The sequence below is a fragment of the Balaenoptera acutorostrata genome, chromosome 21, assembly GCF_949987535.1.
Source record: "Balaenoptera acutorostrata chromosome 21, mBalAcu1.1, whole genome shotgun sequence".
NCBI classification, from domain to species: Eukaryota; Metazoa; Chordata; class Mammalia; order Artiodactyla; family Balaenopteridae; genus Balaenoptera; species Balaenoptera acutorostrata.
The window spans coordinates 21,428,773-21,451,499 of NC_080084.1; the positions used below are offsets into that span (position 1 = coordinate 21,428,773).

Sequence of the window (22,727 nt, forward strand, 5' to 3'; positions counted from 1 at the left end):
TGGGAACCTGCAGTATAGCACAGGGAGCTCAGCTCGGTGCTCTGTGGTGACCTAGATGGGTGGGATGGGGGCAGAGGAGGGAGGTCCAGGAGGGAGGGCATATATGTACACATATAGCTGATTCACTTCATTGTACAGCAGAAACTAACACAACATTGTAAAGCAACTATACCCCAATTTTTAAAAAAAGTTAAATTTATATTCTTATTATATCTAAAAACAAAGAAGAAATTTTGATTGAGTAACAATATTCATTGTGGGCCATCTCTGATCAGTGTATTATCTCTTTAAATTTATATGATTTCCTCCACAGTTATAAATTTAGACACCAGCAACATTTTGCAAAAGATTTGAAATACTTGCACAATGTTGGCTTTGGCACACATGCTTTAATATAGGTGTCAAACACTGAACCAAAACTAGTTTTGCACTTTTATTGACAAATAAAAATAAATGGGAATTATTTTATTCTGAAGATTATTAAAGTATTCCTGCTAAACCATTTTTACTATTTTTTTTACATTTATAAAAGGAATAGGTTTTGTGTTTTTTTTAACATCTTTATTGGAGTATAATTGCTTTACAATGGTGTGTTAGTTTCTGCTTTATAACAAAGTGAATCAGCTATACATATACACATATCCCCATATCTCCTCCCTCTCACATCTCCCTCCCACCCTCCCTATCCCGCCCCTCTAGGTGGTCACAAAGCACCGAGCTGATCTCCCTGTGCTATGCGGCTGCTTCCCACTAGCTAGCTATTCTATATTTAAACCAATAGGTTTTGAGCTAAACCATTTCTCTGCCTCTTACCCTGCATGCACGCAAGTACACACACTACTCCTCTAGCCACGCACACATTCCCATGTAGCTTTATTAAAGGTATCTGTTGAACTCCCTACCCTCACCCTCCACATTACCATTAATTTATTCAAGTAATGAGAGGATGAATTAATAGGAATAACTCCAGAGAACATTAAAGCAACAGTTAGTCTTTCATTCAAAGTGTGGTTCATGGTCTGGCCATCTCAAGCATCACCTGGGACATTGTTAGAAATGCAAAAGTTCAGCTCTTCACCCCCTAACCGAGACCTGGTTTAACAGATCTGTCCTTTAACAAGATCCCCAGGTGATTTCGCATGTACATTAAAGTGTGAGAAACACTGCTCTAGACTAGTGGTTCTTAAAGTATGGTCTCCAGACCAACTGCATCAATATTACCTGGGAACCTGTTAAAAATGTAAATTTTTAGGCCTCACCCCAGACCCACACATCAGAAACTGTGGGGCTGGAGCCCAGCAATGTGTTTCACCAAGACTTCCAGGTTCTAACTGGTGACAGCTGCTTCCATGATTGTAACCACATTCCCAACGATGACTGCTACATGTGAGGGTGGTGACATTGACAACTGCTGGGTAGGAGCAAAAAAAACCTCAGAAATGTCTTTAAGAACCTACAGGATTTGTATCTGTGTGGCTCTGTAAACTTATATGTACCACTCTCCCAACTGGTCACTCAGCTCCAGCCGCAAAGCTCTTTCTCACCTTAGGGACTCCAGACTCACTGTTTCCTCTTCCTTTAAGGCTCTTATTCTCCTCTTAGCCTTATCCTTTAAGAAATGTCAGCTCTTTAGAGAAGCCTCTGACTCACCCTATCTAAATTTATTCTCTCTTTTTTTCTGTGTCTGAACCTTGTTTTTCTCATAGAGCACGTCACAATTCACAGTTACAGTGTTCATTAGTTTCCCCTACTAGACATTAAGCTCCATGAAGCAGGACCCACCTCTGTCTTGATCGCCATATTTTCCTTAGTGCCTAACAGTATCTTCTGTATAGTAGGCTTAATGACTGTTTATTGAAATAATGACAAAATAGCAGCTATAACGGAAAAGATAGCACACTCAGGTAGATGGAGCCTTACTATTATTAATGGTGGTACCACAAAGACGCATTTTCTGTGATCATAGTGGGTGAAAAGAAATGGGCTTTGCCAGACTAAGTCAAGAAGATAAGTAAGCATAAATGGCTTATAATGTCCAATAATTTTCACCATTAGAAGTTCTCTAAATATCAAGCTTTTCTCTAGGAACTCAGAATTTTGTCACTTTAAAAATATGTTATATAAGTAGAATAACTCCACCTGAAAAGGAATGAAACCAAAACATAAAAATTAAAATGTTTAATTCCCTTTTTGAATGTGTGTTGAATTCAATACAAATTGATACAGCATTTTTCTAGGCCAAAGAAACCAATGTTACATTTAGAAGGCAATTGACTGCAAAAAAATATAATCTATGCTATACTTTATTTTTAAAAAGAAATTCAAGATCTTATTCTATGTTTAATGCGTAGCAATAATGATGTCTTCTTTACAGCCCAAGACATCACAACAAAGTAATGGCACGATAAAGAAATTTTTGTTGTTTTTTTCTCTTGTATTATCTTCATATACTAGTAAAAAATAAACTCTTTAATAAATAAATATATATAATAAATATTTGCAAACTGAAAATGTATAAATAGGTCCATCCTTTTGAAAAAAATGTTCCGTCTTGGTGTGGCATGTTTCATAGTCCATGTTTCATCCAAATTTTTTACATAAAATGCCGTAACCTGCAAAATCCTACAAGGTTCTCAAAATTTATGTAGCAATGATCTTGGCCAACTATGTCAATACATCTCTTCAACATGAAGTATCTATTTTTAATGTAACTTTTAAAGTAAACATACTCCAGAGAGGTGAGGCACCAGCAGCAAACTAGGTGGGGTTCCCATTACCCACAGTTTAACAGATTTTCAGCTTCAATCTACAAGTGAGGACAGAGCCAGTGTACCCGAGGGAACGTAATCCACTTGTAAAGAAAGATCTTGATCTACTTCAAGTCAAGATACTTTTTGTTTGTTTGTTCTCAATGTTCTTTCCAAATTCAGTCTCCCAGTGGGAAATAGACTCCATAACATTCTGAATGTCTTCCTGGGTTATTATTTTATGATGAGAACTGTAATAAGAAAGAATAGTTGTAGTTTGGTTCTTCAGTAAAGACACTATCACTCTTCAACTGTACATTAGTAGGTCCTTGTACAGTTCAGGAACTCTTTCTGGATCCACTGGTCTAGGCAGGAAATGTGTAAATTTCTGGTGTCTTTTGGATCTGGCACCATCTCTTGGAGTTCCGTCTTTGTTAAGTGCCACAAAATACCTACGGCCAGTGTCTCCATGTTTATATATGTTGGATGAATAGGTATTATACCAGTTCTCTTCAAATTGCTCCCTAAAGATGCATTCAGAAGTCAGTTTCTCCTAAAAGAGAGAAGATAACTGCCATTGAAAAAGATATCTTTAAGAGAATTTCCTTAGAAAAGTCTCAACTCTCTATTTCTTTGCCTATAACTATATCCTTGTCAAAGAAGGAGAAAGGGTAAATTGTTTTTCCTTTGTTCTGTTTTAGTTCTCATGTTATCTGGAATTCTTTCTCCCAGGTGACTCCATCCAGCAGTTTAGTTTACAGAACTTTAAGTTAAATGTCAATTCTCAATTTTATTTTCAAACAATAAATATTCTAAACTTGCCCATGCTCCATTTGACCTCCCTACCATCACCATCACTGCCAAATAGGCCTGTAGTTTATCTTGTTCCATCATTAGATGCCAAAGTTCTACACAGCAAATCTCCACTACCACCTTGAAACGTTTCAAGACCTTGCTAACATTCAAATTCCTAACTCAAGATCATCACTCCAAGTCATATATCTTCCCTTTATGAATTTATTGTTTGATGATATAATCCCCACAATTAACTTATATCTGGATATTACTATTAGGTAAATGTAGTAAAAGCCCAGTGATTTCTTATCTTTTCAAGATGGACTGTATATTATCCCAAGGGGTAGACTACAGTTGCTTTTTTAATCTGACACATACATGAAGAAGGAAGATTATGTGCATGTTTTTCTCTTTCAATTGTAATTCTACTCTTAGGATATTACACAATGCATTATTTCTCTTTCTTCTGAGCTGACAGAAAGCCCGGAAAGGGCAAGTGTTGCCCTTAAAAGGACAGATATTAAGTGGAGTACCATTTACTGAAATATGATAACCGATTTTCCTCAGTGTATATTGAGATTCTAACTGTATATTGTGGTCTCAATTGAGATTTTAAGAAAAAAGAAGGTACCAGATAGTGTCATCTGCTAAATCATAAAAGTAAATTATCTTTGGAAGTAGCTACAGAGACTTCGACTTTAAGAAGGGATTTCACATGAGAGAATGGGTGGGAGTGGCCCACATTTACACTTTAACAATTTTCTTACAATTATATAGCAACTGCGAACAAATAAAAAATGATACAGTGAAAGAGGAAGATCTACATAGTACTGCAGGTTGAGTTTTATATTATCCTGTTGCTCTAATTCTTGTGTTGTTTTTGCTGCTTTGTCATTAAAAAAAAAAAGGAAAGAAAAGAAAATTTAAAAAAACCTTACACTGATGAAGTGTTAACTTGAAAAGTTTACTGTAAGTTCCATATTTAAAACATTTATAGTAGACCTACAAATGTGTGCACTTATCCCCAGTGATAAGTTAAAAACTGCCCAATGCAACTCTGAGTAAGAGCATGGCTACTGTAATTATCAAGACTGCAGATATGGTCCAACTAGTGTGGTTGCCATTTTCTGTTATTGCTTAAGATATCCTAAGATTTCATTCATTCATTTCCTATATTGCAAAGGTCAGCAAGTCAGTGATGTATACTTATCTACGAAGGTAATAATAGGTAGAGAAAATTTATATTAAATGAATGTAGAGATGAAAAGAATCTAACATGGCAAGAAGAAAATGCTCTCATTTTTCTGTCTCTGGTCCCAGGATAATGGGCAGAAAAAAACTAGTGAGCTAAAAGCAATAAAGGTTTAGGGTTTAAGAAATGAAAGTGAGGGGACTTCCCTGGTGACACAGTGGTTAAGAATCCGCCTGCCAAGGCAGGGGACAATGGTTCGATCCCTGGTCCAGGAAGATCCCACATGCCGCAGAGCAACTAAGCCCATGTGCCACAGCTACTGAGCCTGCGCTCTAGAGCCCGCGAGCCACAACTATTGAGCCCACGAGCCCACGCACCGCAACGAAGAGTGGCCCCTGCTTACGGCAACTAGAGAAAGCCCACACGCAGCAACAAAGACCCAACGCAGCCAAACAAACAAACAAAAAAAGAAATGAAAGTGAGTTGCTATACTACTGCCCAGGTGTATGGAAATTTATCAGGATCTAGATTTTTAACTTCTACTTAAGTATGTTACTTATGTATTTCTTCTGATATGCATAATCGGTAGCTATTTTACTTATAAAATGGATAGCCATTATTTAATGAATTACAATAATTTTTTAAAACATACGTACTGATCCATAGAGTTCTCCTTTGTCATTCATTCCAAGGTAAAGACCACTGTCCACACCTCTAATACTGACCAGTCCCACTGCCACACTGATGAATTCCAGGATACCTGAATTTATAAACAAAATAATGATTTGCATTTATTAAAGAACATACGACTAATGAAAATCTTCCAAAGAGCAGTAGATCAAATTGCTAAATATAATGATGTATGTGGAAGTCCTTTGTAAACTGAAAAGTGATGTACAGTTGTCATTTTGATGAGCCTCCTATTTTACAGATGAATAAAACTAAAAAAACAAAAATTGTTCATCATGATAAAATGTTAAGGGTGTAAAACCTTAAACAGACTGACCTGGGTTTGAATCCAGTTCAGTAACTTACTGATTAGTCTATGTAAGTCATTTGTCTTCTTTGAACTTCAATTTCCTCATACACAAAATGGTGAAATTGCTTCCTTACAGGAGAGTGGTAAAGACTAACACATTTAGGCATCCAATAAATGGAAGCTATTATTACCATAAAATTAGTACATAATAGAGGTGTTCATAATTCTCCTCCTTGATTCTATTAACTACAGCCATGTTCTATTAATAGTTCTGCTTTCTTTTTGCTTACTATGAATCAAGTAAATTTTTTTCTAGCAGCAGCCAGTATACCTTATATGGGTGCATTAGTATTTTGTAGTTTATAAAGGGCTTCTACTTTTATCAATACTTTCTATCTGGTCCTCAAAAACAACCTCCTAAGATAAGCATAGAAGATATTATTATCCCATTTTACATATAAAGAAACTGAGGCTTGCTTAAAGACATGATATTTCTAATTAATAGGACAGATACTTGAACTCACATCTTCTGAGCCCTAATCCAATGTTTGTACTTCAAAATAGTGCTTCTTGAGGACAAGACAGTAGTTTCAAAATTTACAGATTATATAATATGCTGTTTCCTGTCCCACGATCCTTAAAAATAAATTTTATGGTTCAAAGAAGTAAAAGGACTTTATAATTCATGAAATGTAATAGCCAAATACCAAGAATTTAGCATGCAAGTATATTTTGCTTTCGATAACTTTCCAGAATTATTTTCATTTATCTATAGGTAAATTAGTACCGAAAACTCTCCACTCAATACTCTTAATACACCATGGTTAAACAAAAACAACAACAACAAAAAATATTAATGCTTCCCTCTGCATCATTCTTTTTCTCTGCACACACTAACCTTTGGACTAATGTCTTTGTCTTGCTCTTCTCTTTAGACTCTTTGCTGAAAAAGTATATAGACATACTTTCTATGCTTGGAACTGCCTTCCTCAATAGCTTTCTACCTTCACCCCTTCATTCCCTCTTAAGCTCTACAAACAGTATAAATGTGTACCATTTAGCCTGACTCTTGATCTTAAGTCATTTCTTGATTTATTATACAAGTTCTTGTTTGGACACGTGACGTTCCCAAGGCCGAAGGAAAGTACAAAATCTGGCTATTTGCATGTATGGAGGTCTCTATTCTGTCCAGATCCTAATTCACTCTTTGGCAGAAACATGGATGCTTAAGCTCTAAACATAGATTCTTAAGAGCTCAAATGAGCTCTTGCAAACTATTAGGAGATCATGTAGAGCACTAGAGCTAACAAGGATCTTACAGCAACAATATCGTACTGCTAAATTGCTTGTAAGTGGCTTGAAAGAGTCCCTGTCCCTGTATGAGAGCCTAAGGCAGAGAGGAGGTAAGATATAGTAGGAAGACGCAGACCTCATAGGATAGCCATTATAATGACTGTTATAGAGGTGGGAAGTAAAGGAAAATTAAATGTACTGCCAAGCTCATTAGTGAGTGATTCCTGTTAGAAACAAAAATATAGGCCCAAAACATGATTGGTAGAAGAAGATACATTAGTGGAATTTCATCCAGGATATACTTACAAATGTATAATTACTTGAAGTTGTAATGAATGTTACATTCAAACTGAGAAGTGTACTGCAGTTCACTTGTAACTTAATTCTCTTTAAGTATCTGATTTACGTTAAGATGCTCTTGTCTTTCAAAGAACAGGAACTGATTAACTGATTAGACTGTATAATAGAACTAGTTTTCAAGTACAATACAAGAGTCATTTCCATATAAATCTATTATAAAACAGATCTTATAAAGTATCCATTTTTCTTGCAAAACTAAATTGTAAACCACTTACACTTTAATTCTCATCTTAAAATATGCCGTTATGTTGTCAAAAAATACGTAATTGTAGAAAGACAAGAAATTACATATATTCTTAGAATAATTATATTCAATAGCTTCAACTTCATTAAACGACATCCAAAGCCTCGTATACATATAACAAGGTCGAAATAATTTTGCAATGGCTCATAGGGGCTGATGGGAAAAAGGTTATGTGTTTTTCATGTTCCTCTTAAAGATTTTAGCCACACTTTTAAATTCTGATCCTTTTTTCTCCACAAGGAGAAATAGTATACCACACAGTAATTTGTAATCATTTGATTCTTAAATGAGATTTGACAAGTCTTTCTTATGTATAATATGAGGTGGCAACTAAGCTAATTCCTTAACAAAGAGTAGACATGAAAAGCTTTCCTTAAGAGGTAATCGCAGATTTTAGATAGATTTTCTAATGCCTAGTGTCCCATAAAAAGACTTGGAGGTACTTTGTCTTTTGGGTATCATTTTCAAAGCCAGCCTTTTTTAAAATCATAATAAACAGGTGAGTCAACCCACAATGCAACGACATCAGACAAATCTATGGAGAATAGGGGAGAATAAAAGAAAAGGCTTTAAAGGAATATGTTTGATCTTAGGCTAAACTTTTTTTTTTTTTAAGTAATGATTCCAGGTTTACGTATTAGGTAAAATCTTCCTACTGTACTACTGTGCAGGAAAACTCTATTATAAATACAGAGCTAACTCAGATAGGAAATTTTTTAAACCTTACTGGGACCTTTTCGTTTATATTCTATTGATGTGGTTTTGAAATTTTAAAACACAGTATTCTGAATTTTTTATTTAATCATAGCCAAATTAGTATAAATTATCAAAAATGTTATTTACTTTAACATCTCAAATAGCACATCTTAAGCATTTTCAAAATTCTTACTTTGATGACACAGAAATGAATTTTTAGAGAGAAAAATAATTTCATAGTTAATAATTGAAGCACTAAAAAGAGAAGGCAAATAGAGAGAGAAGCTTATAATATTACACATGTTGTATATATACTTCCTTCTCACCTGCACTCTCTTGTTATAAATTATGATGTTTTAGCTATTACAGGCCACCAGGATGCACTCTAATTCATCCTAGAGGTTGTTACTCCTTTAAGCTACCATGCTAATCTGGGTTATCTTTCCTTTGTGTAACAGTAAATATTTTGTTCTGATAGGTACCCTTGCACCATAGAGTGGCTTAAACCATCACAAACATCAGTCCAAGTCATATTTTTCCAATTACTAAATAAGTATACAAAATTTTAGCCAAAAAAAATTCTACTAAGATGGTTATTCTGATATGCAACATTTATTAAGGAATGAAATAAAATACCAGTTTAATGAATGTTATCAAGTCTATAAATATTTACTAATCTCTTCCCATAGAGTCAGTCTTATAAAGAGACACAAAGTGGAAGAAGCAACTCTTGACATTGGAGAGATTACGGTTGAATTATAAGGGTCTTAAAAGTAGAATTTCCAAGCTTATGCTATGTATCCCGGTGAGGGGGTGGGGAGATGTCTGAATATTACCTAAGCTTAACTTCTACCTGCTCTACTTATAGGCATTATCACATTTGCGTTCATTTCTAAATCTTTCTGGTAGCTGGAGGGTTTTTCTGTAACGCAGTAATTCTTACAGGCAAGGGAACTGAGCCACCTGGTGTCACAAAGTTCTTTAGACTCAGAATCTCAGCCTCCTCAATTTAGAAACTACTTTCGGAAAGTGACCCCAAGGTGGGCCACTAGGTCATGACACTCTGGACCCATAGTCAATGGGAATTTGGAAGAGATCAGTGGAAGCTGCAAACATGTGGGTTTTAAAAAGTTAATTTTCTAAGCCTTTAAGTGCTACCAAATGACCACCACATGCTCATTTCTACATCTAGAGTTACAAATGCCCCTCAAACTGAGATTTACACTTCCCCAAAGTTTTAATGAGGACTACAAGTCAAAAAAAAAGAAAGCCAAATAAGAACAGGGGTGAGGATAAGAGAGGGCCCTTCAGAGAAGAGATTCTCAAAGAATTCCAGTGCTTAGGAAAGAAAAGGAAAACTGACACTATGTTAGGCCCTTTCACATTGCTGCTGACAGGTAGATGGTATCTTTAAAATGAAATACACTGATTCTCTCTAATGAAGTCCCAAGTTTGATGATCAAAATCCTTTGAGAGGGCTAGCCAGTTAACTCTAATATGATGAAAACTTCCACAGCGGAGGAAAGATTCTGGGCTGTTAGAACAGGAGAGCATCTTGAGAGAATCACCTGATTTAACCTCATCATTGTACAGACAAGAAAACTAAGGCTCAGACCGGTGAGGGCACGTGTTGGTCACACAGCTAGTTAGGGGGTGATTAACAATCGAGACCTTATGGTTTCCCAATCTAGTGTCTTAACAATCTGCCTTAACAATCATTCGGGGTTTTTTGTTTTTGTTTCTTTCTTTTAAGCCCTTCTGCTCCCAGGCACTGTTGGAGGTATTCTGAAATACGTCCCTTTGTGTTCCCACCCATATCTTCTTTCGCTTCCCCACTTCCCCTTACCTAAGGTCAATACCAAGATCTTTGCTTTCAGATTTCACAATTTCTATAGAGGATCTTGGCTGAAGGACTGGGCATGCTCAGTAGTCGGATAAGCTTTTTTTTTTTTCCCCCCTCACCAAACTTTAAGAGCGCTGAGAACTGCAGGCAGGTGGGCCTGACAGTAGCGATGGTGCCCACGGCAAGTTAATCTGTTACCTTTTCAGGTGAACATTTATGGTTCTCTAGGTAGACACGTAAAAGCTCGCATCCTGTGTTAGAGCTACCCTTTGAGCAGTAGCCATGGAAAGCTCATCAACTGCACAGCTGCAGGGCAGGTTTAAAGAAGCGGAAGGCTTCCGGTTGTTAACTTTTGTTAAGGGCAAATATGAGAGGAAGTAGGAGAAAATAATAGGGATTTTGAAAACAAAAACAAAAACACTGCCCGCGCGGTAAGGAGTGCGGGAAGGATGTGGCTCTGGTTCCAGGGCGCGGTGTCCCAGGCAGCAGGAAGGGCCGGGCAGCCAGGTGCGGGCGGGGCGCCCCCTTTCTCCTCCCGCCCTCAGCGTCTGCAGCAGCCCGGCAACCGCGGCGGCCCGCGGGCGGGGAACGTCCTCCGATGCCTGCGCTGGCCGCCCAGCAGCCCCGGCCAGCACCTCGCACTGGAAGGGTTCCGGGGGCTCCCGGCCCCGCGCAGCCCCGACTCCCTCCGCGGACGAGGAGGGAGACGCAAGAGGGGGAGCAGGGGAGCGCGGGAGGCGGGGTGCCGGTACGTACCGAAGAGGCTGTGGTCCTGCCTGGTGCCCTGCACGCTGCCGTCGGGCAGGATCTGCAGGTGGAAGCCGGTGCGGCAGTAGAGCTGCCGGCGGCGCAGGATGCCGTGCAGGTGCGCCAGCTCCGCAGCCCCGGGCCCGCCGCGGGCGCCCAGCTCCGCCGCGCCCCGGCGCTCGCCCAGCAGAGGCGGCCGCTCCCCGGCAGGAGGCAGCAGGAAGTGCGAGCCCACCTGCTGGCCCAAGCCCTCCAGGCCGCCCAGGAAGCCCCCGACCTCGGCTAAGGGAGCCATGGGGCGGCCGGAGGGAGAGGCGGAGGATCCGGAAAACAAAAGACCCCCAATCAAAAAAACGGAGCAGGGATGGGGAGGTGAATGGAGAAAAATTATAGCCAAACAAGCGCAAAAAAGCTAAGGCCCGGTTAGTCCCGTGAGGTCGCTGGATGAACTTTGCACTGGAGGCAGGGAGGCTTTCACTGTCTTGGAGCGATCTTCTCTCCTGGGGTCGGTGGGAGCCGGTTGCTGCTTTGCAGAAACATCTATAGCTGCCGCTGCCAATACTGGGGCTGGGCCTGGGGCTCCGACTCCGCAAACGGATCAGATCAGAGTCCTGTGTACATACACACAGTATATATGCTGGTCCTCTTGACATATGCTAATCAAGTCCTTTCATGCTCGCTGGGGAGGTTCTGTTTGAAATCTTAAACCGGCCTCCTCTCACGTTTTTGCTCTTCGGAAGTGACCAGAAGGGGCCCTTGACGGCTCTCTATCCATGCAGTCGCGAAAATCATTCCCGCACTTGGCCAAAGCTGGCCAGCAACTTCGGGGAGGCGCAGTCAAGGCCGCTCTTTGGGGTTGTCTTTGGAACAACCGTGATGCTGTTCGGCTGCGGCCGTGCGATTGCCTTTGATGTGAGCTCCTTTGCAGTGATAGATCGCTGCTAAAAGGAGCCCAGCTTGGCAGGTATATTGAAGAAGGGAAGGGGGGAAGGGAGGGAACTGGGAGCGGGGGCGGGGAGGAGGGGATGGGTAAGAGGAGGAAAAGGAGAGAAGAGGAGAATTGGACTCCTTGGGAGCTGCTGGGAGCCTACAGTGGACAGGTGCAAAGAAAGGTAAGAGAGGGAGAAGGAAAAAGGGCGTTACCTGAGGCTTAGACCTGCCCAGACACACATGAAAGGAAAATCAAAGCTTTGACAGTTTAACTCACTAATTTTAAAACACTAATAAAATGTACAAGCATTACTCTTTTCTTTTATCATTTAGATGGGGGATTTTCTTTACATAATCAAGGTTAGGTTAGGAACACCCCCTCCCCCTTCCCGGGTTCTCTTTAATGTTTATCTTTACTCAGATAGCACAAGATACAACCAAGATTGCCTTATATCTATATGGAAATTTAAAGTTATGTGCTAAGTTTGTGAACTTTTAATCAACTTCATATAATAACGTAATATAATTATGAATCTAGGGATTAAGAGTAAACACAAGTAGGCTGAAAAGAGATGGTTAACATTCTTATATTTGCCACGAATAGAAAATGAGTATCTGTAATAGTGTCACAAATGATGAGTGGGTCGGGGGCCATTATCCAATCTAAGAGCACTTGCCTGTTCTTAGTTGCATTTTCTTTAAGACTAGATTTTTGGGGTTGTTCACATTTGAATTATAAAAACAACTAAATGGAGAACGGTGTTGATTCTTGATGTGTTTTTGAGACACAAAAAGTCGCTGGTAAAATGTGGGACTGCCCATGCATATTTGTGAAATCAAAAGTCATTGAGGTGAAGGAGCTGGATACACATCCATTTAAAACTTAAAACTTCGGTTTTGTACCACTAGTTAAATTTAAGATCTTTAAGTTAAAATTTTTCAGTGGCAGAAGAGTTGAAAATCATTTGGCAGATTTTTATGCTTCCCCTGAGCAAAGAGTTTTAGGGAATCACTAAAGATTACTTTTGCAGTCCTGTTTCATGGTCTGTTTAGCAAAGGCCTAAACTTGGGAGTGCAGATGGATGGGACTGCTTTATTTTATTTGCTCTGAAGGGATTTTTGCTAATTAATTGGCAGGTGCTTTAAAGTAGGTAAAGTTACACCTTTTCATCACTACGGTCCTAAGTACTGACCCTTGTGCAACCAAGTTATACAAGAGTCCTTAAAGCAAGTGATTTACTGTTGATAGATATGAAATAAAACAAAAACACTGGCTAAAAATAATAAACAGATAAATCACTTTAGAAATGTACTCAGCTACGTCTGTTTTAAAGGTTGTACCAGGTAAGTGTCATATTATTTCACCTTTCAAATAACAGCAATCTGTCTTGTGGTAGGACCCCTAAATCCACCATAATCAAGATTTCAAAGCACATCTGTGTAAACATTATCACATCAGTGGAAAACATCAACCAATGAGCTTTTACTTTGAACCAAATCTTCTTAATTGCAGTGTTAAATCAAAGAAAGTTAGATCAAAGTTGTGTGAATCTCATAGCGGGAAAACTAAAGTAGCCAGTACATACACTGATCACTTTTAAAGAAGATACTTAAAGGTTTAAAACTAAGATCAAGTACCTTTTAATGAGCTTTGTTTCAAGGTCTAACTTCTGTACAATATATAATGCTGTTAATTATTCCGCAATGGGTATATAGCACCGTCACTTGCTCCTAGAGGCGCTAGTTCAGTCTATAAAATATTTCCCCACACAAACAGTTTAAGTCCTGCTGTGTGAGTCATATCTCTCAGTCTGTTTAAGTCTCTTGGGTTACATATATATGTATAGATATATATGTGTGTGTGTTTATACATATATATACAAAAGAGTGAAATACAGAGAAATTTTACCCATAGTCACCAAAGCCTCAAACTTTTAATAATAAAACTACTATCTCTGTACAGCTTTAACATTTTCAAGTCCATTGCCTTATTTGATCACCACAATAATGCTACGAAATAGGCACAATCCACTTTATAAAGAAAAAAAAAAATGTCCTGGATTCTAGTTCAATGTTTAGTCCAGAGTCTTACATCCCAAGGAAATTTTCTCAAACTCTCTAAATGCCTCTGTTTCCTCTTTTGTAAATTAAGTACAATATAACTCCTGCCTAGTTCTCTATGCCAAGGGTTGCTATGAGACTTCAATGTAAAAATATCTAGGAGAGTGGTTTTAAAACTATAAAGTTTTCTATACATGTAAAATGCTAGAAACCTTCAGTTGGTGGGAAAATTTTTGCTTTATAATTTATCAAGTATAATTTGATTGAAATACAAAATAAATCTTTTTTCCTCAAACCAAACCTTTGCTATGTAAGTTTTGAATGGTGCTTAATGCCATTTTATAAAGGGCCAGAATAGAAACAAAAAGATAAGGATTTCTTTTGTTTGCACTAGTCACGTGACAGGAAAAGATAACACTAAAGATTTTTTTTGCACATGCTGTGATGATATCATGGGAAGTTAAATAATTTTGAAGAGTGTTTTACAAGAGTGCATTATTCAGCTTTTAAGTATACATTGCAATCTAATCAACTTTACCTATACTTCCTAGAGACCACACTTGCCTTGCTGTTATACAAATATGTGGTACAATTTCTACTTCCACAAAACGTAGTTACAGTTTTCCAGGCTATATAATTCCTATATAGATTTTCAGCAAGCATAGTCTTATGAATCTTTGTTTTTGCACATGAAAAAGGAGTTAATGCCTGTGGTTACTTCTACATGTGTATAACTTGAGAAAAAGAAAAAAAGCTGATTTAAAAGTCATGACTTATACATTCAATAAAATAAAAGTACATTGCCCAACATTATCTATTATTTGTAATTACAAATTATTGGCAGCAACATAAATTTCCACACATGGGAAACTGAATGAATAAATTATGTATACTCACACAATGGAGCATTACATAGCTGGAAAAAAAGAATGAGTTAGATCTCTATAAATTAGCATGGAGTATTTCCAGAAAATACTATTAGTTGAAAAGAGCAAAGTTTTAGCACGCTTTACACATAGCATGCTATCTTTTCTGTAAGAAAGAAAGAAAGTAAGAAACTTTTATATATGCTTTTTTCCCCCCAAAATAAACACAGGATGGATAAATCAGAAACTAATGAAATCGGTTATGCTATTAATTGTTTACCTGAGTTGAATGTGAATGGAGTATAAGAGATGGGAAATGACATGTCTTTGAGAACTTTTTATAGAGTTTGGACTTTTAGAGAAATGTTAACGTTCTAGATCTTTTTAAGTCAAATAAATAAGAATAGGAGGAGGGGGTGGAATAAAACCAGGAACAAATGAACCTAACTAAATTCAAGTGAATAACATAACCACACAGAAGGGAATGATAATATTTTTTTAAAAACTATGTAACTTTCAAATACAGTTCTTTTACTGTATAATCAAGGTCTAAAGATAAAAATATACATAGATACTGAATTTAAGTTACAAAGATTATTTTTCTCAGTGTGTGGGGTTAGACTAGTGTATTATAAGTTTGATGAAGAAGAGGCTGTTTACATAGTCTCAAATATCCCCTCACAAATTGTTTCTTGATCACAAAAAGAAAATAATGACTTCATAGTGGATTAATCTAGTAAATACTATCTTAACCACATAATGAAAGTAAACAACAATAATGGGACAAACCAACAGCATATACCTCGTGACACTCTAGGAAGGATATGATGTCACTTATTTGATGTCACTGTCAAAAATGCATCCTGAATCTAGTCATGAAGAGACATCAGCTAAACCCCAAATAAGAGACAGTCTACAAAACAACTGGCCTATACGCCTCTAAAATGTCAAAATCAGGAAAGACAAAGAAAGGTTGAGGAACTGTTGCAGATTAAAGGAAACTAAAGAGACATGAAACCTAAATGTGATGATGATCCTGATATGGAGCCTGAACCAGAAAAACAAACAGAGACTTTATTGAAACAATGGGGAAATTTTAATATGGATAGTGAATTAATTAATAGTATTGTATCTATGTTAACTTTCCTAATTTTGACAATTTTACTGTGAATATATAAAGAAAAGTATTAGGAAATACAAAATAAAACTTTATGGATAAAGAGACATGATGTCTGCAAAATTATTCTCAAATGGTTCAGGAAAAATGTATATATGAGTATATACAGAAAAAGAAGGAATAGATGATAAAACAGGGGAGTGAAATGTTAACTGAAGAGAGTGAGTATAGGGTATGTGGAGTTCTTTGTAGTATTCTTGTAAGTTTTCTGTAAGAATGAAATTATATCAAAATTAAAGTTTTTAGGGTAAATTTTGAAAGTTCACAACTTAAATATTAGAAGCACTTTAGTTATAGGAGAGAATATCTAAATTCAACAGCTATTATGTAAAGTAATCGAGATAAATCAGAATTCCTGAATTTGAACTATTTGCATAGAAGGGCCTCAGTCTGCACAAAATCTCAAACCTTGACCAGAACAGGTTGGATATTTTCTGTGGATAGTATTAAACACACGTGAAAAAAGGAATATTAATTGACCATGAAGTCACATAATTTGGGGGACCAAATTCAGGCAGAATGAAAATTTAACACAAATTGAACATCTTTGTTATTTTCTCCTTAGTTCCAGGAATGTCAACTACTGTAATCCAGCCCCACTTCTCACTTTACCCACAGAGAGCGACAAGATTAATAAACAACATAGTTTAATTTTTGCCTTGTACTTTTTTTCTTTCCTATCCACCTCACTAGATACAGGCAAGATATTTCCACTCGACAGTTATGAGACCCTGGGAAAATTACATTACCTCCCTGGAACTCAGTTTTTCCTCTATAAAATTGGGTTAAAGAATGTTGTATGTAACTTGCAGAACTATTGATATTATAGGAATTATATGGATAAATGCATATGAAAATCCGTTAGTTCTACAACATCTAAATGATTATTTGAATGACGATAATCAGTATCTATTTTCCCTGTGTTTGGGGCCACTTAAAATTCCATGTTCTGCTCTAAGTTGCAAACAAAGAAAGATGACTTATGGGATTTACACATCATTGAATCTAATAGTGGCCTTATTTGGAGCACAGAAAAATGCTTCCTGCAATGAAAGTTTTAACTAACAGTACTTTGAGATGGATCTGAAAGAAATATACTTCTAAAACAAGTTCTTTTGGAAGTAGCTACAGCATCTGGCTGACTATACATCATTTATTTGTCTTTCATAAGGTCATCTACCATCATCTGAATGTACCATAACATTATAATGTGAAAGTACTTTATATTTTTCATCACTTGGAAGAAATTTGCCAAGTTACCTCAACCAAACATCTTCATTTTACAAATGAGGAAGATGGCTCTCAGAGAAATGTCACCTAGTTGATAGAAAAATCATAATTTTAATTAAAATATTTCACATCCATTTCCAATGCTGTTCCCACCAAATAATGCTGCCAATACCCAAATAGTAATAAAAGCTGATTCTCTAGAGAAACTGAAGTATATACCTTTTTAAAAACTGTGGTTCAAACTGATGTCATTGCTCGTACACAATATTTTATTTGGTTACTCCCAGAATCAGCAACTGAATAGTGGATTTGGAAAAAGTTACGGTTGGTATTTTTTTCATTGCTTTATTGCCTCCTTACTATGAATATCCACAGATGCCACTAAACCTCTTTGTTTTTCATTTCTCCATTTTCAAAGTAAAGAAAGAGTATTTAAGTTAAACGTGCTTCATCCTACTGAAACATAATGCCAGATAAACACTAAAAGCATATTTTATTAAAATAACTAAAAATTAAATCATCAATATTAAAATAAATTGCATTTTTGGAGAGTATAGAATTGCCATCTGATTTTTTTTAATGACACTCTTCCAAATATTAAAAGAATCTATTTATAAAATTTAGGGAGTCAATAGATTTAAACACTTAATGAATTTGTTCATTGTCTATCCTTAGAATTAGTTAGAAATAAAAGACACCATTACAAGAATGGAGATACAAGTGCTTCATCTTTCACAACATCAATAATGTGGATGAATTGTATTTCCTTTAAAAGTTAGAAAATGAAAAGGTAATTTATTAAATTACCTTGAAATTTCGTGGCTTTTAAGCACCGTAATGTGATAAGAGTAACTAAAGCCTTATTTACCCATTTTTCTCCCGTAATTAGAAGCCTGAGATAACTAGGCCTGTTGATGGGAACCGGAGCTTGGCCCCAGGCGACACCTGCTCAGGGGGCCTTTCGCCAAGGGGTGCTGAAGGGAGGGGATGCGTCTTCACCCCCGAGGGGGCAGCACTGGGAGAAGCGGACCGGAGGGAAGACTGGTGGGGCACTGCTTACACGTTGGCACACGGTTTAGGAAGACATACCTATCTCTCCATAACAGTCACCCTGGAGTGAGAAAATCGTATACGGAGCAGACTAACGCATCTGCATGGCGAGGTGTGACTGGAAGTAGTACAGCCATGTGAGTGACACGTTGCGGTCGCCTGCAGCTTGCCCTGAAGGCAGGTCAGAGAAGATAAGACAGACATCAGCTGCATTGCTGGATGTTAAGGACACAGTTCATAATAGTACAGTTATTGAAATGCCTCACGTTTACAAATAGCCTGGCTTGAATGTGATCCTGAGGAGAAATACGATCATTAGTGCTGTCCTCACACTATTCGTATTCTCCGTGCCGGCAGGGATCTTTGTTTTGTTCATGAGTGTATAACAAGTGCCTACAACAGTGCCTGGCATACTTTTTATACTTGATAAATATCTGTTGGTTGATTGATAGACACTGTAAAACTTTTTCAGAAACCTGAAGTACTTGCTTTGATGTTTCTATTCATCTTTTTGTTTCCCCTAAGAATGGTTCTAAGTCATAGAATGTTTATTCAAATATGTAAAATTTAATTTGACTTTTTTTTTTTTTTTGGCCTCGCTGTGCGGCATGCAGGATCTTAGTTCTGCCACCAGGGATCGAACCCGTGCCCCCTGCAGTGGAAGCAGAGCCCTAACCACTGGACCGCCAGGGAATTCCCTAATTTGACTATTAGTAAACACATGCACACTAGTACAAATATCTTTCATCTTGAAAAATCACCCCTGGGCATACAAGCCAAGCTCTGAGAGAAAGGGCAGTCAGCCACAGGGGTACAGGGGCTGTGGGTCTCTCATGGGGTCAGCCACTAGGGGACAATGTAGGCACATTTGCTGCCAGACCCTTGATAAGGCCAAAAGGGACCTTGATAGAGAGGAAGGAATTCTGCCAAGTTTCACTTCTCCAACTTCTAGTCATGCTGTTGGTAAATTCCTCATGTGAGTCTCACTTCCAAAAGTGAAAACAGAAAAACAGCACCGTTATGAGGAGGTCCTTGGCAAAGAAAAAAATCCAGGGAAAGTTGTGAAAATGTCAGTAATCTTGATGGGGATTAAAATGCAGCTCAGTAGATACTGTGGGACTGTCAGGACACCACGAAAGTGCTGACGCTGAATATATTTGACTGAAGCTGTTCCTGCGAACAAGGCTATAAGTTTCTAGCTGGCAATGAAACTGTGAAATGAGTTCAAGGACAAGGAGCTGAGTCAAGTGAATGAAACAGCAAGGAACTGGATTCGGAGTAGTCTGCTGTCACACAAAACCAATAAAAAGAAGAGTTCTTCTCTGAGAATTGCATGACCCATAAAACTGCATGTACCAGAATATACAACAAAAAAGACACAATTGCAACAGCAAATAACCTTTATGTAGATTTTTTAAAATAAGAGGTGAAAGGTTCAGACAGCAGTCTTTTATGATTGACTTCAGTAAATGCAGACCCACTATGAGTTCCTCAAAGTTATCAATATAATAAATTGTAACTATCTCTAATGAGCTGTTACAATTGAAATGTATTTTTCAATCATTTTAACCTAGTAGTTTCTTGACCTGGGTTTCTGAATTTTGAACAATTTAATTCATATCTTTAGTATCCCAAAGAATTTCTATTCATGTTAAATTTGCATGAATTGTAGGTAATTTTAGAAAAACAAATATTTGCCTTTCATTCAAAAAATACATAAGTTCTTACTATATAACCAGTACCGTCTGTGTTTGTTAAATGGCAAAATACCATCTCCATCTTTCTGCCACTTACTGTCTAATTGGCTGATACAAACAAGTAGAGGAGAACGTGATAATGGTGGTGCTAAGATGGGGAAGTTCAAGGCATTTTGTCGAAAGCAGGTAGCGGGGTAGATTAAACCATCCTTGGAACAGGAGAAATATTTAGGAAAATTTGTATCTAAGCAGAGTCCTGTTAGGAAGGGGAAGCAGACAGAATTCAGATCTGGACGTTCCTCCTCTAAAACACAGGTCTTGGATTAGATTATCTCCATGGCCCCATTCAACCTAACATTTTTATGATCCTCTATTCAAATATCAAGGCAAAATTTAATTGGAAAACAGAATTCAGTAACTTTGCTTTATAGACTGATTTTCACAAACCTATTTCTTCAAATTACTTAAATTCTTCATCCCTTAAAGCTAGAGATTTAAAGAAGATAAGGATGGTTCTAATTATGAGACTCAAATACTGATATTTTAGCAAAACAAATATGTAGATAAAGATATTTTATGTACATGAGGTTCCAACTTCTGAAGTTCTCAAACACAGCACAGTATTTCTCTAGATGTATCTGCAAGCTCCCATTATTATGTAAATGCTACATAATTTATAATTTTTGACTCTAACATAATCCACTTATAGTATACATAAACTGTCTTTCAAAGTATCTTCGTTTTTACTAATATCACATTTAAAACTCAACTAAATTTCAGTACAAAGCTGCATAGTGGTATTACCACCTTTAAGACCTCTCTCGGGTTTCACATCTCTAACTGCCTGGTGGTCTCTTCCAGTTGGATGGTATAGCAGTCATACGTAATTATCAGAGAAAGATCAGAAGGAAATTTAATTTTAATCTACAGACTGGAAATTTTAAAAAAAAGGAACATTTATCCTATGTTCTGAAATTCATTTCTTATTTGTTTCCACTTTTAAGAGACTTAAGATGATGAATTACTCTCTTAGTTCAACTTTTAGCTCTTCCTCCTTTATTTGATTCATTATCAGTCTGAGAAAGCACGTAGTTTGGATAATGACCTTGAGTTTCATATATGGGTTTCACCACTGTTTGATGTTCCTCTTTATTTAAAATTCATTTTAGGGATGAACTCTTCACAGGCACATAGGTGTTTAATAAGTAAGTCAGTGTAATTATTATATTTAACCATAGCCAAGAGTACAATGATTAATTCTGGATATCATAGAACACAAGCCTCCATTACATAGATTTTGATCAAAGCATATGCCCTGACACAAATGCTACACACAATAAAATTCTAATCAAACATGGTTTCCTTGTATAACACTGGAAGGATGAAGGAACAGACCTCCTTATTCTTGAATAATTTGTTCAAGGAGCCCCCTGCACCTGCATGACGATGTTAGAGGAACTCGTTTAGTGGTATTCTATAAAGTCTTGTCATCAAGTGAAAGGTTCGCTTTACTTCCCTTGATGTGGTGGTCTGAGGTTTACAGGTTCCCGAACATAAGATTTGACATGATCCTGAAAAAATGGCAAACATTTTCAAAGCACAAGAGCTTTGATATGCTTCAGTTGCCAAGAAATTTATGAACACCCCTATTTTCAGACTTTTTGCTTTTAGATCAGTCTCTAGTGTTTGAGGCAAACCGATTTATTCTAACATAAAAAGATATTGCATAGTAACCAAAACCACTTGATTATTACTTTGGCTTAAAGTGAACATCTTCCTGTGAACAAAACCCCTGAGTTTTAAATGTAATAAATTCAAGTATTGTTTAGATGTATTATATTGCTATGTTTTAAATTTGAAATAACATATTTCAATCAAACCTAAAAATTAATATTAGCATAAAGCAAGACCTAATTACCTGTCAATATCAGATGAAGTTGGTCCCTCCTGGGTGTCAGTTTTTAATGCAACACTTTTTAACTAGGTAGCTGCAGGCTCAGCTCAAGAATAGTCTCCACCTGGTCTTGGTTAGTCAGTTGCACCCATCTAGACCTGAGATGATTCCTTAACTCCAAGTCTTTGGAAAAACAAATATGATTAATTGGAAAGAATAAAAATAAAGGGAGAAGGGGGGGGAAGGGATAGTTAGGGAGTTTGGGATTCACATGTACACACTGTTGTATTTAAAATGGATAATCAACAAGGACCAACTGTATAGCACAGGGAACTCCGCTCAATACTATATAACAACCTAAATGGGAAAAGAATTTGAAAAAGAATAGATACATATATATGTATAACTGAATCACTCTGCTGTACACCTGAAACTATCACAACATTTTTAATCAACTATACTCCAATATAAAATAGAAAGTTAAAAAAAAAGAATAAAAAAATTCTATAGTAACATCTGCATGCAGGTTGATTGAAAATAACGACTCCAAGAAGAGAGGGAGGGTTGTTAACCCTCTTCTTGACTAAAGGATGGGTAAATTAATTTTGCCATTTGTGGCTAAAGGCAGGTCCTGATCTTTTTTGGCTTAGTTTTATGTCCTTATTCTGTTTCCTACCAGAATCAAACAGTGGTCTTCAAGAGCTCCCAAACTCTCTAATGAATATGGTCATCTTTAAGTAGTCGTGTGGCGCAGCCTGCTTGCTCAAGCTCAGTAGAGCTGATTGTTAAATTTTCAGGCATTTAGTGAGCCAAGTTGTAAGAGACACTTTAAAAATTAAGTTATATACATTTACAATTAGATAAATTACATTAAAATCAAAGGTAATAAGTACTAAAAACTCATCACTCCCCCAATTTTTTTACTA

The 22,727-nt window shown here is 37.1% G+C and overlaps 1 protein-coding gene across 1 annotated transcript; it reads right to left on the reverse strand.

Annotated features, from left to right (window-relative positions):
• Positions 1-2,737: 2,737 nt before the first annotated feature.
• On the reverse strand, positions 2,738-11,191 carry FGF20 (fibroblast growth factor 20). Its single transcript, XM_007174030.2, has 3 exons — positions 10,906-11,191; positions 5,391-5,494; positions 2,738-3,300 (listed from the first exon to the last, which is right to left on the reverse strand). The coding sequence occupies exons 1-3, from the start codon at positions 11,189-11,191 to the stop codon at positions 3,055-3,057; spliced, it is 636 nt and encodes a 211-aa protein (XP_007174092.1). The 3' UTR covers positions 2,738-3,054.
• Between the last annotated feature and the right edge of the window lie 11,536 nt (positions 11,192-22,727).